The sequence below is a fragment of the Lolium rigidum genome, chromosome 3 (assembly GCF_022539505.1).
Source record: "Lolium rigidum isolate FL_2022 chromosome 3, APGP_CSIRO_Lrig_0.1, whole genome shotgun sequence".
Taxonomy (NCBI): Eukaryota; Viridiplantae; Streptophyta; class Magnoliopsida; order Poales; family Poaceae; genus Lolium; species Lolium rigidum.
This window is the reverse complement of record NC_061510.1, coordinates 213,398,141-213,418,006: the sequence shown is the minus strand read 5'-3', so window position 1 is coordinate 213,418,006 and position 19,866 is coordinate 213,398,141. Positions and strand designations below refer to the sequence as shown.

At 45.7% G+C, this 19,866-nt stretch overlaps 1 protein-coding gene and 1 pseudogene across 1 annotated transcript; one reads left to right on the top strand and one right to left on the bottom strand.

Moving 5' to 3' along the window:
• Positions 1–16,679: 16,679 nt before the first annotated feature.
• Positions 16,680–17,029, bottom strand: LOC124696038 (annotated as a pseudogene).
• Positions 17,030–17,499: 470 nt separating this feature from the next.
• On the top strand, positions 17,500–18,564 carry LOC124696037 (BTB/POZ and MATH domain-containing protein 2-like). Its single transcript, XM_047228824.1, has one exon. It carries the CDS (start codon positions 17,500–17,502, stop codon positions 18,562–18,564), a length of 1,065 nt encoding a protein of 354 aa, XP_047084780.1.
• Positions 18,565–19,866: the final 1,302 nt, after the last annotated feature.

The following is a 19,866-nucleotide window of genomic DNA, read 5'->3' as shown; positions in this document are numbered from 1 at the left end:
TTGCCGTCGCCCGCGGCCACGGGGACGCGAGCTCCTCCAGCGAGGAGGAAAAGGAGACGGCGGCGTCAGGAGGTAAGGAGAGCACGGCCGAAGGAATGAAGGATATCTATACTGGACTAGGGCCAGCTACGTTTCATGACCACCACGAACAATCCAGCTTCATCTTCACTCGGTCCCCCCAGCACCTTTTCTTCAGGCTAAAATTTAGCAGCCAGATGCAAACGGGCCCATGTATTCGTGGCGATCTATTTGTAGCCTATCTTCACCGTGGACATAGCGCGGACCGCGGACGTGTCCCCCCTGCTGGTTTAGGTCCGCATGGCAAAGTTTACGCCAACTTCACCTTATGTGCATCAATGCTGGTGGGGCGGCATCGTTGTGGCCATCTTCGTCCCGATTGATGGCCTCACTTCGCCTTCCGCACCAAGAATTGATGGTGAGGCGCGCACCCACACTTTTTAAAGCCCTGCAGCCCACACCATTGTCAGACTCCACCCCTTCTCCTCCACACCCGCAGAATGAAGCGCGATGGGCAAATCTTGGCCGTTCAGGAAGATAGAGAACGACCATGAGAGAGGGTCTCGCTCGGAGGCGGCCGGCGGAGGGACATGATGTACGTCCCCATCGACCATGCTCGCCATCTCTACAAGACGGAGAGCCCCGTGTCGTGGCCATACATCTATTTGTCTGCAGGTTGGCTGTTGAATTCACGCCGCATGTCGGTGCCATGAGGGGCGCGTGCGGAGCCTCAAAATCCCCCGGCGGCGGTTCATCCTCCACTGCTAGGAAAATGCTTATATGCTTCGAATTACCACCGACACGCCAAGAAAGAGAAAAGTCGGTGATATATTACCGCGGACACACGAAATAGTTTATGGTAATAGAAGCATTGATACATATAATAGAAGCATTGAGGAGATCATATAGAACATGCACAAAAGGGGGGAATAAATTAACGATTAACAAGATACTACGTGTAAATTATACTCCCTCCGTTCCTAGATATAAGCTATGTAGTTTTTTGAGAAAAAGTCTAGAATATAAGGTGTATTGCATTGTGCCAATTATATGTACAATATTTTTAGAAAGACTATAATATAAGGTGTATTGTGCCAATAAGGTGTATTGCGAAGTTTTTTATTAACTCATATTAATTGCCTAGGGTTTAATCCCCTTCAAACATGGTGTAATTTTTCAGAAATTTGCATTCTTTAATTTCCGTACCAGAAACTATATGCCTTATAATTAGGAACGGAGGGAGTATATATGATAAGGGGTGGCCCGATCTTCTCAGTAAGCGACGGGTGTTGATGAACACGTGATGGTAGCAGCGGATGAAATCGATGATGATGAGGAGGATAACTTGTATGACGCAACGAAGTCTCTCGATTGATTCCTGATGCCAATGCAACGACTCTCAACCCCGCAAGATATTCGCAACTCCACACACTTGCGCACGTAGCCGACGACCACGAAGCGGTAGATTGCAATCTTCTAATCCCCAATGGAACAGCAGATCACACAAACTTTCAGTAGCATAAAACTCCAGATCGCAACGAATTGGAGAGTTGGGGAACAATAGTTTTGCTTAGCAAACAACTATGAACTAGGGTTTATCTTAAACTTGGTCTAAAGCAGCTAGGGGGTCGTCCAAGGCACTTATATAGGCGTCCGGGACGAGTTCTGGTCGAAAAATACAAGTAAAACCGACCCATAATAGTTCTGGTCGAGACAGACTCGGACAGATCCGGTCTGAAATCCGGTCAACCGGGCCAGGGACCGGGCAGGCCGGCGTGGGATCCGGTCAACCGGTCGTCAACCGGAAAGTTCGCAAAATTCCGGTTTTTGCCCGGTACGATAAATCCCATCCGGTTGGCGACCGGTCAACCGGCCGAGGACCGGGCCGGCCGGTCCGGGAGGCCGGTCTAACCGGGTGCTGGACCGGCCTGGACGTCGTCTTCTCCTCTCGCGCATGCCTCCCGCTCCTCCCTCGCGCGTCCATGAGATATCTTCATGTCCAGCTCCATGTCCAGCTTCACGTCCGTCTTCATGTCCAGCTGCTCCTCTCCTCGTGCGATGCTCGTCTCCTCTTGATACCGATGATACATAAGTAATAGGACTTAGGCGGTATAAAGTTCTCATCAATCAAAGTATCGTTTAGAAACAAGTTCACCTGTTGTTTAAGTAGCTTCGCACGAGCTCTTGTAATTGGTCCAATCCGAACTTCATCGGACTTGAGCTTCACAACGAGGTTCATCTTCAATTATCAATGACGGAGGTAGTGGTGTAGTAGGGATGTCCTCATCATCTCCCCCTTCAAAAGGCGTCGACCTCGACGCTCCAAGGTCTTCTCCGTCATATGGTGTCAAATCAACAACATTGAAAGAATTCATCGACACCAAACTCATCAACTGGAAGATCTATCGAGTATGCATTATCATTGATCTTGGCAAGCACTTTGTAAGGACCAACACCACGAGGCTTCAACTTAGACTTCCGCAGCTTCGGGAACCTATCCTTGCGAAAATGTACCCAGACCATATCACCAGGCTTGAACAACATATCTTTACGCTTCTTGTTCATCCTTGCAGCATTGCTCTTGCCTTTCTTCTCTATCAACTCTTTAGTCTTCACATGGATTTTTCGCACAAAATCTGCCCTCTTGGATGCCTCCATATTAACTCTCTCATGTATGGGCAAAGGCAACAAGTCAAGTGGAGTAATAGGTTTGAAACCATACACCACCTCAAAAGGACACAGCTCCGTGGTAGAGTGTACCGCCCTGTTGTAAGCAAACTCCACATGCGGCAAACACTCTTCCCACTCCTTCAGGTTCTTCTTGATCATGGATCTCAACAGTTGTGACAAGGTTCGATTCACCACCTCGGCTTGACCATCGGTTTGGGGATGACAAGTATTATCGAACGCGTAGCTTTGTCCCCAGCCTTCCCCCAAAGTGTCTTCCGAAGTAGCTCATGAACTTCACATCACGATCGTAAACAATAGTCTTCGGGACTCCATGTAGTCGAACAATCTCCCCGAAAAATAGGTTAGCAATATGCGACGCATCGTCGCTTTTGTGACGAGCAATAAAGTGTGACATTTTAGAAAATCTGTCCACTACCACAAATATAGAATCATGGCCTCTTTTAGTACGCGGCAAACCCAACACAAAATCCATACTTATATCCTCCCATGGTGTAGTAGGTGCCGGTAACGGAGTATACAAACCGTGAGGCTTCAGCTTGGACTTGGACTTGTTGCAAGTAATGCACCTCTTCACATACCCGTCCACGTCCCGCCTCATCTTTGGCCAATAAAAATGATCAGCGAGCATGAGTAGCGTCTTCTCACGCCCAAAGTGACCCATCAAACCTCCAGCATGTGATTCCTGCAATAAGAGCAAACACACAGACGATTCTGGAACACATAGTTTGTTAGCTCTAAACAAGAACCCATCGTGTATGTGATACTTTTCCCATGCTTTACCAATAACACACAAGCGGTACGGTTCAGCAAAATCATGATCAGTCGCATATAAATCACATAACACCTCTAATCCAGGAATTTTAACATCAAGATGGGTTAATAACATAGTCTTCCTAGATAGAGCATCAGCAACAATATTATCTTTTCCCTTATTATGCTTAATAATGTACGGAAAAGACTCAATGAACTCAACCCACTTATCAAGACGCCTATGCAAAGTAGATTGGGCTTTCAGATATTTCAAAGCTTCATGATCAGAATGTATGATAAATTCTTTTGGCCACAAATAATGTTGCCAAACCTCAAGAACTCTAATTAAAGCATACAATTCTTTATCATATATAGGATGGTTCAACTTAGCACCGTAAAGTTTCTCGAAAAATATGCGATTAGGCGACCCTCTTGCATCAACACACCACCAATTCCAATACCACTAGCATCACATTCAATCTCAAATTGCTTATTGAAATCGGGAAGTGCAAGCAACGGTGCGGAAGTTAACAATCGTTTCGGCTCATCAAACGCATGATCTTGGGCAACGCCCACTCAAAGACAACACCCTTTGTAGTCAATTCATTCAAAGGTGCAGCAATAGTAGAAAAATTGGGCACAAAACGGCGATAAAAACCCGACTAGACCATGAAAACTTCTTACTTGACTCACATTCATGGGAGTAGGCCAATTTTGAATAGCGTCAATTTTAGACACATCTACTTCTACTCCATGCTTCGAGACAACATAACCCAGAAATATGACCTTATCTCTACAAAATGTGCACTTCTCAAGATTACCATAGAGTTTACTATCACGCAACACTTGCAAAACATGTCGAATATGTATAATATGATCAGATTCATTGCGGCTGTAAATTAATATGTCATCAAAATACACAACCACAAACTTGCCAATAAATTCACGCAAAACATGGTTCATCGAGCCTCATGAAAGTGCTAGGTGCATTAGTTAAACCAAAAGGCATTACTAACCACTCATATAAACCAAATTTTGTTTTAAAGGCGGTTTTCCACTCATCCCCTTCTTTCATCCTAATTTGATGATAACCACTAAGCAAATCAATTTTAGTGAAAACAACGCAGCACCACTCAATTCATCTAGCATATCCTCTAAGCGGGAATAGGATGACGATATCGAATAGTAATGTTGTTTATCGCTCTACAATCTACGCACATACGCCATGTACCATCTTTCTTAGGAACAAGAATAACAGGAACAACACAAGGACTAAGGCTTATGCGGATATAACCTTTGTCGAGTAGCGCTTGTACTTGCTTCTATATCTCCTTCGTCTCTTCGGGATTCATCCTATATGGCGCCCTATTGGGCAGCGATGCGCCGGGGATCAAGTCTATTTGATGCTCAATACCACGCAACGGTGGTAGTCCCGCGGGTACCTCCTCCGGAAACACGTCATGGAATTCCTGCAAAATATTAGAAACACCAAGAGGAAGAGGGGTCATGTCGTTAGAAACCAAAACCGTACCCCTGTACATGAGCACAAGAGGCATGGCTGTAGGATCCTCACAAAATTCTCTCATGTCTTGTTTGGTGGCTAATGTGACTAATGAATTCACTCTCTCACTTTTCGTTATATCACTCACGGCCTATCTATGGATGCATCCTCCAAGTTTACTTCAATCTTCTGACGAGACTCATTAACAATTTGCTGCGGTGACATAGGCTGTAAGTTAATTTTCTTGCCCTTGAACTCCAAGTGATATGTATTGGCGCGGCCATTGTGTTGCACAGAACGGTCATAGAGCCATGGCCGGCCCAACAGACAGGTGACAAACCGTCATAGGAACCACATCAAAGTCAATGGAATCCTTATACGGTCCAATCTCAAAATCAACACGCACCATGTGGCTCACCTTCATCTCACCATTATTGCTCAACCACTGAATGTAATATGGATGCGGGTGCGGTAGATACTTCAGTTTCAGCTTGGCACATAACTCTTTGCTTGCTAGATTGCGACAACTCCCGCCATCAATAATGACCTTGCAAGCCTTATCAGGACCAACTAGTGCCTTTGTTTGGAACAAATTACAGCGCTCGTGTAGATGCACTTGACCGCACATTAAGAACACGCTGCGAGACAACAATAGTTTGAGCTTTAGAAGGGAAAGCATCAAACCCATCACTGTCATAATCATCCTCATCTGGAGCATTTGGATCAACATCATCTCCAGCTTCATACTCATTGTCCTCATTAATGATCATAACTTTGCGGTTAGGACAATCTCGCTTGAAGTGACCCTTGCCACCACATGTATGACAAGCCATATCGCGATTGCGCGCTGTCGACATGTTACAACTAGTTCCACTTGCTGCAGGGGCGGGCTTCCTTGTGTTAGACACCGTAGAGACCGGCTTGCTAGACGAAGAAGGAACATCCGCAGGGCGCGATGATGGCGCCATGGAGGGCGGCGCGCGGGGTGTGTAGCGCCCAGCGCCTGTAGCACGGCCCTTCATTTGCAGTTCTTCAGCCAACTGTGACTCAACTTCTCTTGCATGATGTAGTAGCTCATTCATAGTAGTGTAGCTGTGATGACGCACAATGCCCTCGATATTAAACCGCGTACCATTCGTAAAACGCTGTAGTGTCATCTCAAGAGACTCACTGGACACGGGCACGCTGCATAAGCATCTCCATCTCCTTGTAGTAAGCATCAACCGTCAACACACCTTGCTTCAATTGGGTCAACTTGTCAAAGACGGAACGCAAGTAATTGGTAGGCACAAAACGAGCTCTCATTGCGGCCTTCATAGCACGCCATGTGATAATAGGCAGCTCACCATCTTCTTCTCGAGCACTCACAAGTCCATCCCACCAACGCAATGCATAGCCATCAAATTCAGAGGAAGCAAGCTTGATCTTCCTATCTTCGCATAGTCAGGATGTAAACGCCATAATCTCTCAATCTTTAGCTCCCATGTAAGATATTCTTCAACATCAGTACCTCCTTCAAATCTGGGAATTGAGAACTTGGGCTTACCCAAACCATCGTCTTGTTGTTGTAGAACACGTTGGGCTCCGACGGGGACAAAACCACGACCACGGAACGCATCTCCAACACCACGTCCAAGACCACGACCAACACCACGCCCTTGAGCATTAGCAGCTTCGGCATTGTCACCTTGCACACTGCCATCTTCATTAGGTGGTGGTTGTTGTTGCACCATTGTACGCATCTCACCAACGGCGGTTGTCAAAGCTTGTATAGATGCTTGAAGAGTCGTCACCGATGTTTGAACGGTATTAACCGTCGTAGTAGCCTCATCGACCTTCAAGTGTACACTCTGAATATCCTTGTCCAACACATCACTAGCAACTCGTATTTCACGTTGCATGTGATCACGAAGTGCCTCAAATTCCAGCCAAGTAACTGTCGTTGCTGGATCCTTTTTCTGCATCACATCAACATTCTCGGTAGAAGACATGATTAGTAGGTTAGTGCACTAAACAAAAATCTTTGGTGGTACTCTCACAACTCACTCAAAACCGATAAGAAAGGTAAATCTTACCGCTCCAAAGTGAATTAGTATTGCTTACCAACTTGGATTGACGGACTAGTGCACGGACGTAGCGAAGCGAATATCAAGGGTATAAGAACAAATCACACAACAAAGCAGGATATATGTGGGGCTGTAGGTGGGCTACCTATTTGCACCAATAACAAGCTCTACCGCTGACCGTAGACAACCAATGATACTCACACAAGGCGATAGAATGGGGCAATGTAACTATATGTAGGAAAGGTTGCAATGCACTAGAGAGACGCTAGCAAAGCTCAACGAGACAGGCACAAGATTGCTCAACTACGGGTGCAGTAAAGTAAACTTAGGCCTTCACTTGATTCAACTAGCACTTCACTTTTCTTTTTGGATTTTTCTTTTTGTATAACACACGCAGCTATGTAGCTCTTTTTGCTTCTTTTCAATTTTTTTTTTTGATTTTCTGACGCAACTCCTTGATAACACGGCCAACAGAAATATGCAAAGCACCGATAACCTAACGAGCAGCCTGTCGAGCGGTAAAACTAGTCTCTTCTGGAGAAGTTCCTAGTCACTTTATATCGATAGGCTGTGTCTATGGTTGGAAACAAGCACACTGTACGCTATGTGGACTCGGAGTAACAAAACTGACACCACGAGATAAAGGAACACAAGATGAAAGAGTAAACTCAAACCCTAAAATACTAGATGGAAAGAAAAGATACGCAAAAACAACTACGAAAAGCAACTAAAACTTGAAATTAGTGCAATCTAAGGCTATGGCAAACCCTAACCCTAACTTTTTATGGCTTTTTCTGGATAGGAAAACACTCACAACTCAACTATGGGGTGGATTGTGGATGGCTTACCGAGGAAAACTGGAAATCTGATACCAAGATGATAAGGGGTGGCCCGATCTTCTCAGTAAGCGACGGGTGTTGATGAACACGTGATGGTAGCAGCGGATGAAATCGATGATGATGAGGAGGATAACTTGTATGACGCAACGAAGTCTCTCGATTGATTCCTGATGCCAATGCAACAGCTCTCAACCCTGCAAGATATTCGCAACTCCACACACTTGCGCACGTAGCCGACGACCACGAAGCGGTAGATTGCAATCTTCTAATCCCCAATGGAACAACGAGATCACACAAACTTTCAGTAGCATAAAACTCCAGATCGCAACGAATTGGAGAGTTGGGGAACAATAGTTTTGCTTAGCAAACAACTATGAATTAGGGTTTATCTTAAACTTGGTCTAAAGCAGCTAGGGGGTCGTCCAAGGCACTTATATAGGCGTCCGGGACGAGTTCTGGTCGAAAAATACAAGTAAAACCGACCTAGAATAGTTCTGGTCGAGACAGACTCGGACAGATCCGGTCTGGAATCCGGTCAACCGGGCCAGGGACCGGGCAGGCCGGCGTGGGATCCGGTCAACCGGTCGTCAACCGGAAAGTTCGCAAAATTCCGGTTTTTGCCCGGTACGATAAATCCCATCCTGTTGGCGGCCGGTCAACCGGGCCAGGGACCGGGCTGGCCGGTCTGGAGGCCGGTCTAACCGGGTGCTGGACCTGCCTGGACGTCGTCTTCTCCTCTCGCGCATGCCTCCCGCTCCTCCCTCGCGCGTCCATGAGATATCTTCATGTCCAGCTCCATGTCCAGCTTCACGTCCATCTTGACATCCGTCTTCATGTCCAGCTGCTCCTCTCCTCGTGCGATGCTCGTCTCATCTTGATACCTGATGATACATAAGTAATAGGACTTAGGCAGTATAAAGTTCTCATCAATCAAAGTATCATTTAGAAACAAGTTCACCTGTTGTTTAAGTAGCTTCGCACGAGCTCTTGTAATTGGTCCAATCCGAACTTCATCGGACTTGAGCTTCACAGCAGGTTCATCTTCATTTATCAATGACGGAGGTAGTGGTGTAGTAGGGATGTCCTCATCAATATAGTAGTGAACGCAAGAATTAGTACTATTCCTTGGTCTATTCTTTTGGATTGTACAAGCTATGTAAATTAGTATTGCATAATATCATAAGCTGTGTCTTCCAACAACTTCAAAGATGAACATGAGCTAGCTCTTCTATTGCTTTTTTGCATCTGGAGTATTTCAGTTAGTTCTTCCCAGAAAATTTTAACGTCCGATCAACTGAAACAATCCTTCTGATCAATAGATATGGCAAGTTTATATAAACTTAACTTTCATGTTTCACATCTCAAAATAAAAAGCTTCCATGTTTCATGGATCGGCATATTTTCACAAATCTTCCAACGGCCAAGCGCCGCAACTCGTGCCATCATGGTGTTGTGTTGTATTGTATTGATGTTTTGTGGAGATAGATGCATTGATGCATATAATAGAAGCATTGAGGGGATCATATAGAACATGGACATGAAAGGGGAATAAATTAAACGATTAACGAGATGCCACGTGTAACAATAAGATAATTGATAGAATTGCTAGATCGACTAGGGTAGATCTAATGACGGGTACTATCTCTGTAAATAATGTTTTGGTATTGTGAGAGGGAGAGAGAGATGTACATGTACTTTGGGTTTACCTTCTCGTTTGGAGGAGGAACTCGCCGATCTGGACATGGCGATGACGGCGTGAGGTTGAGGGAGAAAGGTGGCGGCGGAGCTTCCCGTCGGCACTGCACTAACCCTAATCGGTGGGTCGTCTGGTGGGGCGAGTGGCAGCTCAGGGCAACCTCGTACCGAGTGCCACTGCCCCCACCACTCTATATAGTGCAGGCGACAGGGGCCCACCAACTAGCGAACGGTTGGGCGCCCCCGATCAGGGAGCGGACGAGGTCAAGGGGTCGTGCCAGAGCCGTTGGGCTCTGGTGCGGTGGAGATCAATCCTAACATTCTCCCCCTTGATCTCAACTCTTCTTTTAACTTATACTTTCACTTTATTCGTTTCATTTTGGATCAGTCCATAGGGCATGTTTCATTGTCACAGCTCTATTGCCGATAGAATCAGACAGCCACAATACACTTCTCTGTTTTGAAACAAATTCTTTTACTTTTGGGCCTCTTATGATCCAGGATAGGTAAGACTTTCCCTTAAACCCATGCCGGCTACGTGCTCCTTGAACACGCCGGGTGGTAAGCCTTTCGTTAGCGGATCCGCAAGCATATCTTTTGTCCTTATATGCTCGAGACTTATAGTTTGATCCTGGACCTTGTGTTTCACAACATAATACTTAACCTCAATCGGTTTAGTAGCATTACTTGACTTGTTGTTGTGAGCATAAAATACGCGTGAGCTCATTGTCGCAGTACATCTTTAGTGGTTTGTCAATACAATCTACCACTTTCAAGTCGGGTATAAATTTCTTTAACCATAATGCCTGCCCCGCGGCTTCATAACATGCTATAAATTCTGCATATATCGTGGATGATGCAACTATGGTCTGTTTGGAGCTTCTCCACGAAATAGCTCCCCCTGCGAGGGTGAATACATATCCAGATGTGGATTTTCTATCATCTTTATCCCCCGCAAAATCTGCATCTGAATACCCTCTTATTTCTAGGGAATCAGATCTTCTGTATGTTAGCATGTAGTTCTTTGTGCCTTTCACATAACACAATGCCTTCTTTACCATTTTCCAGTGTTCAAAACCTGGATTTTCTTGATATCTACCGAGTACTCCGTGATAAATGCTAAGTCAGGGCGAGTGCACACTTGTGCATACTGTAGGCTTCCAATAGCCGAAGCATATGGAACCGCTTTCATTTGATCGAGCTCGTATTGATTTTGGGGACTTTGATGTTGCCCAAAACTGTCGCCCTTGACTATAGGGGCAGGTGTGGCACTGCACTTATGCATATTATACTTACTTAGAATCTTTTCTAAATAAGCCTTTTGCGATAGTCCTAATACTCCATTGTTCCTATCACGGTGAATTTCTATGCCCAAAACATATGACGCTTCACCAACATCTTTCATATCAAAATTTGAGGACAAGAATTCTTTGTCTCTTGCAGTAGACTAACATCACTGCTTGCAAGCAGAATATCATCCACATACAAGATTAGGAAAATATATTTCCCACTTTTAAACTTTGCATAAACGCAATTGTCCTCAATATTTTCTTTAAATCCAAATCTCTTAATTGTTTCATTAAACTTTAGATACCACTCTCTGGAGGCTTGCTTTAATCCATAAATGGATTTCTTTAGGCGGCATCCCATTTCTTCCTTGCCTTCCATGATAAAACCCTTGGGTTGTTTCATGTAGACATTTTCTTCTAAATCTCTGTTTAGAAATGCCATCTTTACATTGATTTGATGCAACTCTAAATCAAAATGTGCAACTAGTGCCATGATGATTCTGAAGGAATCCTTACATGAGACCGGAGAAAATGTCTCATTGTAATCTATCCCTTCTCTTTGTGTAAATCCTTTTGCCACAAGTCGTGCTTTGTACTTTTCAGGAGGTGGCTATTGTTGCTCCCTTTCATGCTCAACAAATGGTTCATTCGGCTCCTGACGGACAGGTTCCGAACTTTCACTCATCGTTGTCATGGGTGGAGTCACAACAGGCGCTTGCACCACAATCGCAGGGATCATCGGTACAGGTGCACATGGTAGCGCAAAAAATGGCTCCTGAGTCATCGGATTAGGTGCATGCACCCTTTTCTCCTCAAGATCAATTTTCGGAGCTACCATGCCCCCCCTCATCATTTCGTCTTCTAAGAAGACAACATGTCTCGTTTTCCACAAACTTTGTGTATTTCTCTAGACAGTAGAAACAATAACCTTTTGACTTTTGAGGATAGCCAATAAAGTGGCAGCTGACTGTTTTGGTATCTAACTTTGCGATATTTGGATTGAATACTTTGGCCTCAGCAGGGCTCCCCCACACTTTCAGGTGGTTTAGAGAAGGCACTCTCCTCGTCCATAGCTCATACGGCGTTTTGGGCACCGATTTGCTTGGTACTCTGTTTAGAATGTGAATAGCGGTTTTTAACGCCCGAATCCACAATCCCAATGGTAGGGTGGAATAGCTCATCATACTCGCGCACCATATCCATAAGGGTACGGTTGCGCCTTTCAGCCTACCCCATTCTGCCGAGGTTCGCCCGGCATCGAGTACCGGGCGTCTATTCCAGTCTCCTGTAGAAACCTTGCAAAAGGTCCAGGGACTTGGCCATATGGAGTATGTCGACCGTAGTACTCCCCTCCACGATCAGACCTAACTATCTTTATTCTTTTATCATGCTGATTTTCAACTTCAGCTTTCAATATTTTGAATTTATCCAAAGCTTATGTTCTTTCTTTTATTGGATAAATATAACCATATCGGGAGTAATCATTCGTGAATGTTATGAACGAATCATAGCCATCCACACATTTCACAGGAAATGATCCACATATCTCGGTGTGAATTATTTCTAGTGTTGTTGTGCATCGATTTGCACCCTTTTTAATTTGCTTTACAAAATTTTCTTTAATGCAATCGATGCGCTGTTCTATGTCTGAGGATTCTAATGGAGGAAGAATACCATTTTTAACAAGTCTTTCTATTCTCCCCCTCGAAATATGGCCTAAGCCACAATGCCATATTTCGACGATTCATCAGTTCTTTTTTTTTTCTTTTGTTATTTGTCCAACACGGACAACACTTTTTCACTCACATTAGACACAGACAACACCCACATAAGCATTATTACACCATATGGCACACTTGTCATGTCCTTCCTGTCCATGTATACTTTTCTGTCACCAGTTGCTACAGCAGCTGGGTCGCACATATCTTTGAAGAACCAGTGAAATGGCTCTTTATTCTTTCAAGATACTTCCCTACGGAAGCACACTCTGCAATTGAGCCCACAATAGCGATCTCAATTGTGTTCTTTATAAATGGCACTTAGCCACCTTTTATTCCGCCATGCGACATCATTATCCTTGTCATTTCTGATCGGATCTTTTGGTCGAACCGGTTGTGGGAACCCAGTCCACCTCAAGCACAAATCGACCTTCTTTCTCCATTCGAGTGTAGTTGTCACCTCCGAGGGTTGGAACATCCTTGATGCAGCTCATCAAGTAGTACCCTCCTTTAAACCACAATGAAATGAGATCATAACAACAATTGCATGCAATAATCCAACGTTGGTCAAAATTAGAACATACAACTGTTTGTGCAATTAAAACTATGTCACCGTTGGGCAGAAATAGAGATAAATGCACTTCTTATTGCAACAAATCACGATCATGTCATTAATAACGTTGGTCAAAAAATAACACAACCATAATTATCACAATAATCACTTTAATCATTTTCTTTAAAAATTTGATTATTATCACTTTGAATCACAATAATCACTATTTGCATCATTAAAATGCATCTTTAACTATTTGCAACGGAAACTTTGAATTCATTAAACTTTAAAACTTTCAGAAGCATCTCTCTTAATTTTTAATTTCCTAAAACAAATATCTCGTTGGTTCAATTTGCTCGGAAAAAACTTGACAAAAATGCTTCTTTTACTATTGCAGCGGAAACTTTAACTTTTCAGAGGCATTACTGTTACTTTATTTCATTTCCTAAAACAAATATCTCGTTGGTTCAATTTGTTAGGAAAAAGAAACTAGACAAAAAAAAAATTGGCCAAAAAACAGCCAAAAAATTGCCTAAAAAGCCTCTGTAATTAATAAAACAGTAAAAACTGACTGTTACTCTACAGCGCGGCCCGCGGCCCACGCGGCCTGCTACGCACTGCGCGACGCGCAGCTTACGCGGTGCCCACGCTGTGCGGCACGCGGCAGGCAGGAGCGGCCCGCACGCGGTGCGGCCTGCTAACGCGGCCTGCTGCCGCGGCCTTCCTGCGGCCCGCCCGCGGCCTGGCCAGCGGATCACACGCGGCCCGCACACGGCGCCGACGCGGCCCGCACACGGTGCCCACGTGACAGGCACTCCTGGCCGTCCGATTCAATCCGACGACGGGCCTTTTTTTTCGCTCGGTATAAAGGCACCAAAACGGTTAGAAACCCTAACCCTAGCCATCATTTTCCCCCAGCGTCTCTCTGTAGCCACTGTCTGGAGGCGGCGGCGGCGCGGAGGAGGGCGCCCCTCCCGCCCGCGCGCGTGGCCCGGCGGCTCGCCGTCGTCGGCGTGCCCGCCCTTTACTGGCGCGCCCCGCCCGGCGCTCTCTGGCGGCCACGGCAGCAGCAGCACGCAACCGCGCCCCGCTCCTCTTGCCGGCAGCAGCCCGGCTTCCATGCGAGCGGCGGAGGCAGGCATCGGCGGCGCCCCCTGTACCTCTTGGCGGCGGCGCGTGCACCCGAGGGTGGGCGCGTTGCCGTCAAGCGACGCAGTGGTGGCGCTTTTCATTGCGGGCAGCAGCCGGTGTTTTTCGGCGGTGGCGGCGCGTAGCCCCACTGCCCCTGTTCTTGCTGCCCGGCGAGCCCAAGGCCCCGGGCAGTAAGCTTTTCTTTGCCCCGTCTCGCACAGCCGCCGCAGCAGCAAGTGGAGATGAGGTGGTTCTCCTCGGCTTGCCGATGCGCACCTGGATCGAGAGGAACGGCGCGGCCCTGCGGCGGCACATACTTTGCCGGCAAGCCCGAGGGCCTCGGCCGGTTCACTTTTCTTTCGGTAGGGCGAGCTAGGGTTTGTCTTTGATTTCTTTTCTACCCGAAAATGCACAAGATCTACACCCTAGATGGCTCTGATACCAATGATAGAATTGCTAGATCGACTAGGATAGATCTAATGACGGGTACTATCTCTGTAAATAATGTTTTGGTACTGTGAGAGGGAGAGAGAGATGTACATGTACTGTGGGTTTACCTTCTCGTTTGGAGGAGGAACTCGCCGATCTGGACATGGCGATGACGGCGTGAGGTTGAGGGAGAGAGGTGGTGGCGGAGCTTCCCGTCGACACTGCACTAACCCTAATCGGTGGGTCGTCTAGTGGGGCGAGTGGCAGCTCAGGGCAACCTCGTACCGAGTGCCACTGCCCCCACCACTCTATATAGTGCAGGCGACAGGGGCCCACCAACCAGCGAACGGTTGGGCGCCCCCGATCAGGGCGCGGACGAGGTCAAGGGGTCGTGCCAGAGCCGTTGGGCTCAGGTGCGGTGGAGATCAATCCTAACAATAATTACTAAAAGAGAGGATCATATATAATGACACCTAAATCAGTATACTAGTACTATTGTTGCCGATTTATATATAATGAGTCCGGACGCCATGTATGCATGTATATGAGTCTATCCTAATTGGCGTGCGCTAGCCGTCGGTCGGCGGATTGACGAGCCAAAGATCGGTCGTTCCCGCGCCCGTTGATTAGCCATTATACGGTAGGAAATCATTTGCTTTCTCCTCACGTGGACTGGTCCCTCCCGGATGCTACGTTGCGTCAGACTAGAGAGAAGACATGCCGCTTTCATGGCTGCTGCACTGCTCGCACGGTCATGAGGCCTAGTTGAAGTTGGCTGCTAGCTTTTGCATGCTCGCGCGAGTACACAAGCTTGTGCATGGCAGTGCTCACATGGGTGGGCTCCACATACGCTACGTGCCTGCTCTACTATTTAGGTAGCTAGTTCCACACTTAATTATTAGCAATAGTGGGTTAGTGTATCTAATAAAAATAAGTAATCTAACAAAAAGTTTGGTATTTTACAAAAATATCCAACAACGACTTCAACAAAAAAAAAATTTTAACACTAATAATTGTATGTGCGAAAATGTATATATACAACAGATCATTAATATATTTACAACAATAGTTAAAAACAAAACCAACAAAAAAAATTGGGTGTTCACAACAATAATCGACTACAATTTTAATAAAAACAAAAATTCCAATGCTAAAAATTCCCAAGCAAAAAATATCTTCACCACAAATCGTCGACATATTTACAACAATAATTAACAGTAAAACCAACAACAAAGTTTGGGTGTTTACAACAATAGTCTACAACAATTTTAACAAAAAAATAACAATTTCCACTAAAAAATTCACATGCCAAAAATATTTTACAACAATGCACCATAACATTTACAACAAAAATTACCAGTAAAAATAATCTTTTTTTGGGGTGTTTACAACAATAGTCGACTACGCAAAAAAAATTCCGGGCTCAAAATTTTCACAACATCTCATTGTGATTTACAACAATATTCCATAACTATCTTAGCTAAATCAATTAACTAATCCAACATTGGTAATATTCCCATTTCCACTAGTTACTCGTGTGTTTGCAGCAAAAGACAGATGAGACGCCGGTTTGTCAAAAATAATATATACATAAAATCAAAAAATCTAATTATGTTTTCACCACTAAAAATTTAACTAATCACTGATATTTTTGTAGCTGGGCAATTGAAAATACGATGGATAGCTATCTAGTGTTACAATCGTAGCCTCTCACTCACATTTATTTTGCAGCCCCTAGGCTAGCACACAACAGATCGCAAGTAGTACATGAGTAGCAAAAAGGAAGAGCAGCGCAGAAGTGGTCCAAGCCACGTGAGAAAAGTAAGTTGATATGAGCACGCCATCTAGGCTCTGGCTCGGGTACGAAAAAGGAGGAGCTCCTGTGAGCTAGCTCGGCGGGACCAGCGAAAAGTAAGCGCGCAAGCAAGAGTGTGACGGAACGACCGATCGCGCGACGCTGATCGGTCGCCGGATCCCAAGCATTTTCCATCCTAATTGCTTAGTCGTCGAAGAGGCTAAACATGTTGTCGTCCTCCTCTTCCTCCATCTTCTCCTCCGCCTTCTCTTCCTTCTTATTCTCGGCAGCAGTGGCGCCCCCGGAGGAGGCGGCGGGAGCCGAGTCCATACCAGCACTGCCGCCAGTAGGCGCGTAGGCGAACTTCTCCCTGCCGGCTGCGAGGAGCTCGAGCACGTCCTTGCCGGCTTGCCCTCGACCTCCTTGAAGAGCATCTCCATCTTGTCTTCCTCCACCTCGGCGCCCACCGAGTCGAGGATCTTGCGGACGTCGTCCTTGTTCGGGCTCGGGTTCCCAGCCAGGCAGGCCAGCAGGTACGCCGCCACGAGCTTCATCTCGATCGCCGATCGGAAACTCGACAAATCGATTCACTACTCGCCGGCGAAGATTGTGCGATCGAGCTGGTCGATAGATACCCTCGACGTAGCGGGATATTATGTCTACGTGCACGGTGCACGGGTAGGACTCTTTTCCGGAGGGCCGGAGCTATACGACTACTTACCAGCTCATAAACAACTATGGGGTTTTGGGACACCAACATGGTAGTATATGTACGTATCTCTGAACTCAGCACAACGGGTCACGATCGATCCCGGGCACAACGCACTTGAACGGGAGGCATCTGCGATTCTGCTTTCAATAGGGTAACACCTATACCATACTCGTATTAATTTCTAGCTGCTTACATGCCACGCACTTTATATACGGAGTACTCCGATTGATTGAAGCAGAAAACACGGACGCGTTTGTTTGCGTAAGGAACAGAATTCTTTCCTTGCTCTCAAGGCCACACAGTTTTGGATCTATGTCCAGCTCTTCTAGATCTGTCCATGGCGGCGGCGGCAGCCGCGTCGCGCCGGCGCAGCAGACGACGTTGTCAATCATCTCCAAGCCATCGGCGTCGGGTTCGTGCGCGTTCAAGATCGAGGGCTACTCCAAAACCAGGGCGCGGATCGGCGTGGGCAACAGCATCACGTCCGACGTGTTCGTCGTCGGAGGCCACCGCTGGCAAGTCAAGTACTACCCAGACGGCTCGGTCTCGGGGGCCAATGGATGGATATCCATGGCTCTGCTGCTTGTCGGCACCTATGCTGCCAAGGTCGAGGTGAGGGCCACGTTCAGGTTGCTCCACGACGACTCCAAGCCGTCTGGCTCTGGCTCTGACCGTGACATAATATACACGACCTTGCCGAAGAACTGTTCCTTGTGGGCGACGAATTTCACGACAGAAACGGAACTGGTCAAGTCTGGCTATCTGAAAGATGACAGCTTCAAGTTCATGTGCGATATCGCCCTCAGCAAGTTTGTTGCGGTGCCACCTTCTGACATGCGTCACCAGTATGGCGAACTCCTATCATCAGGCAAGGGTGCGGATGTAATGTTTGAGGTCGGCGGTGAGACCTTCTCCGCACACAGATGCGTCCTCGCTGCCCGGTCGTCCGTGTTCATGGCGGAGCTCTTTGGTCCCATGAAAGAGCACACTGCAGCACGTGTGCGTATCGACGACATGGATGCCAGGGTTTTTAGAGCTATGCTGGACTTCATCTACACCGACGAACTGCCCGAGATAGACGACGGGTACGCCATGGAGATGACTCAACACTTGCTTATAGCTGCGGACAGGTATGACCTCGAGAGGTTAAAGTTGATTTGTGAGAACAACTTGTGCAACTATATCAATACCAAGACGGCGGCCTCTATGTTGACACTATGTGAGCAGCATGCTTGTTATGGGCTTAGAAAGGCATGCTTCAAGTTTCTCGAATCTGTGGCCAATTTACAAGCAACCGTGGTGACAGATGAATTCAAGCATCTCAAGAGCGTCTGCCCCGACATCCTAGACCAGCTGGTTGACAATCTTCATGGATGACTTCTTCACCTTCACTTCACTGCAACAGAATTCGGATATTATTGTATAGTTTTCAAAAATAATTTTAGATTCCAGGTATTTCAAATTATGGAGACATATAATTACCATGCTACCGTTCTGGATTGGCGACGACGACCTATAGAGCAGCGGAGGAGGCGACTGGGAGCAACATGCTGATCTGATTGGTGAGACGTGAGACTGTGAGAGAAGGGTTTGGGAGCAACACGTGATTGACTCAGGATGGTAATTTAGTCCATGTACGAAATAAGAGGTGAAATATATCAAATGTTTTTTTCATAATTGTCTGAAACGTTACGCCCATATTCATAGTATATGCAAGACATTATGGTGAACCTAATTAAGAATAGGGTTTGTCTATATCTTAGTTGACTGAGATTTTCTATCTTAGAAAAATGCAGCTGCAGTTCAAATTTCAAAAATAATACAACTCGATCTAGTAACACTTTTGCAGCAGAAAAATACAATTGCACTTTTTCCGCAGAAAAGTGCAACAGAAATATTTTTTTGTGGATGACTGGGAGACTGAGGACATAGAAAATCCATAATAGTATTCCCTTCGTTTAAAAATAGGTGTCTCATACATCCGTATCTAGATAAAAACGAGACAACTATTTTTAAACGGAAGGAGTATAATAACTAATTACAAAACAGGAAATGCTTGAATCACGTTATTTCTATTGTTCTATGCACTGAGCAAAAAACTATTTTCTTTATATAAAAGGTGTTATTATGCTAGACTTTAAATTACTAAAGACTAAGTGTTATCGTCGGATGTGCCAAATGGATCATACAAGAACAAGAAATCCGAGATTCGTTAACGCAATTCAATGATCAAGGCCTACATCCCCAAGTACTTATCATGGTATCGTTGATGATAAGCTCGCCGAGGTGTACATACACATCAGATCTACAAACAGTCACACTGGTCCAACGTCTCTGCCACATGTCTAGCCTACAACTAGCGTCTAGTCTATTTTGGCTGCCCACGGTGCCTTTATATATTCTACCAGGTTACAAAGTTCGACTTCAACATGTAACCTACCACTAACTATAAGTCCAATTATAGTGATATTCATACACATATTAGACACATATCTCAACACCAATATTCCCCATTGTCGTTACATACTGTGATATACAACTTAGCCAATGTATCAAGATGACAACGGACCACAGTAACGTGGATTTGATATCAGCATAGCGTGCAACTACAGTTAGCCTATCAAGAGTGGGTAGGATTGATCTCTAAGAAACAAGGGGTTACCATTTTAATATAAGTGG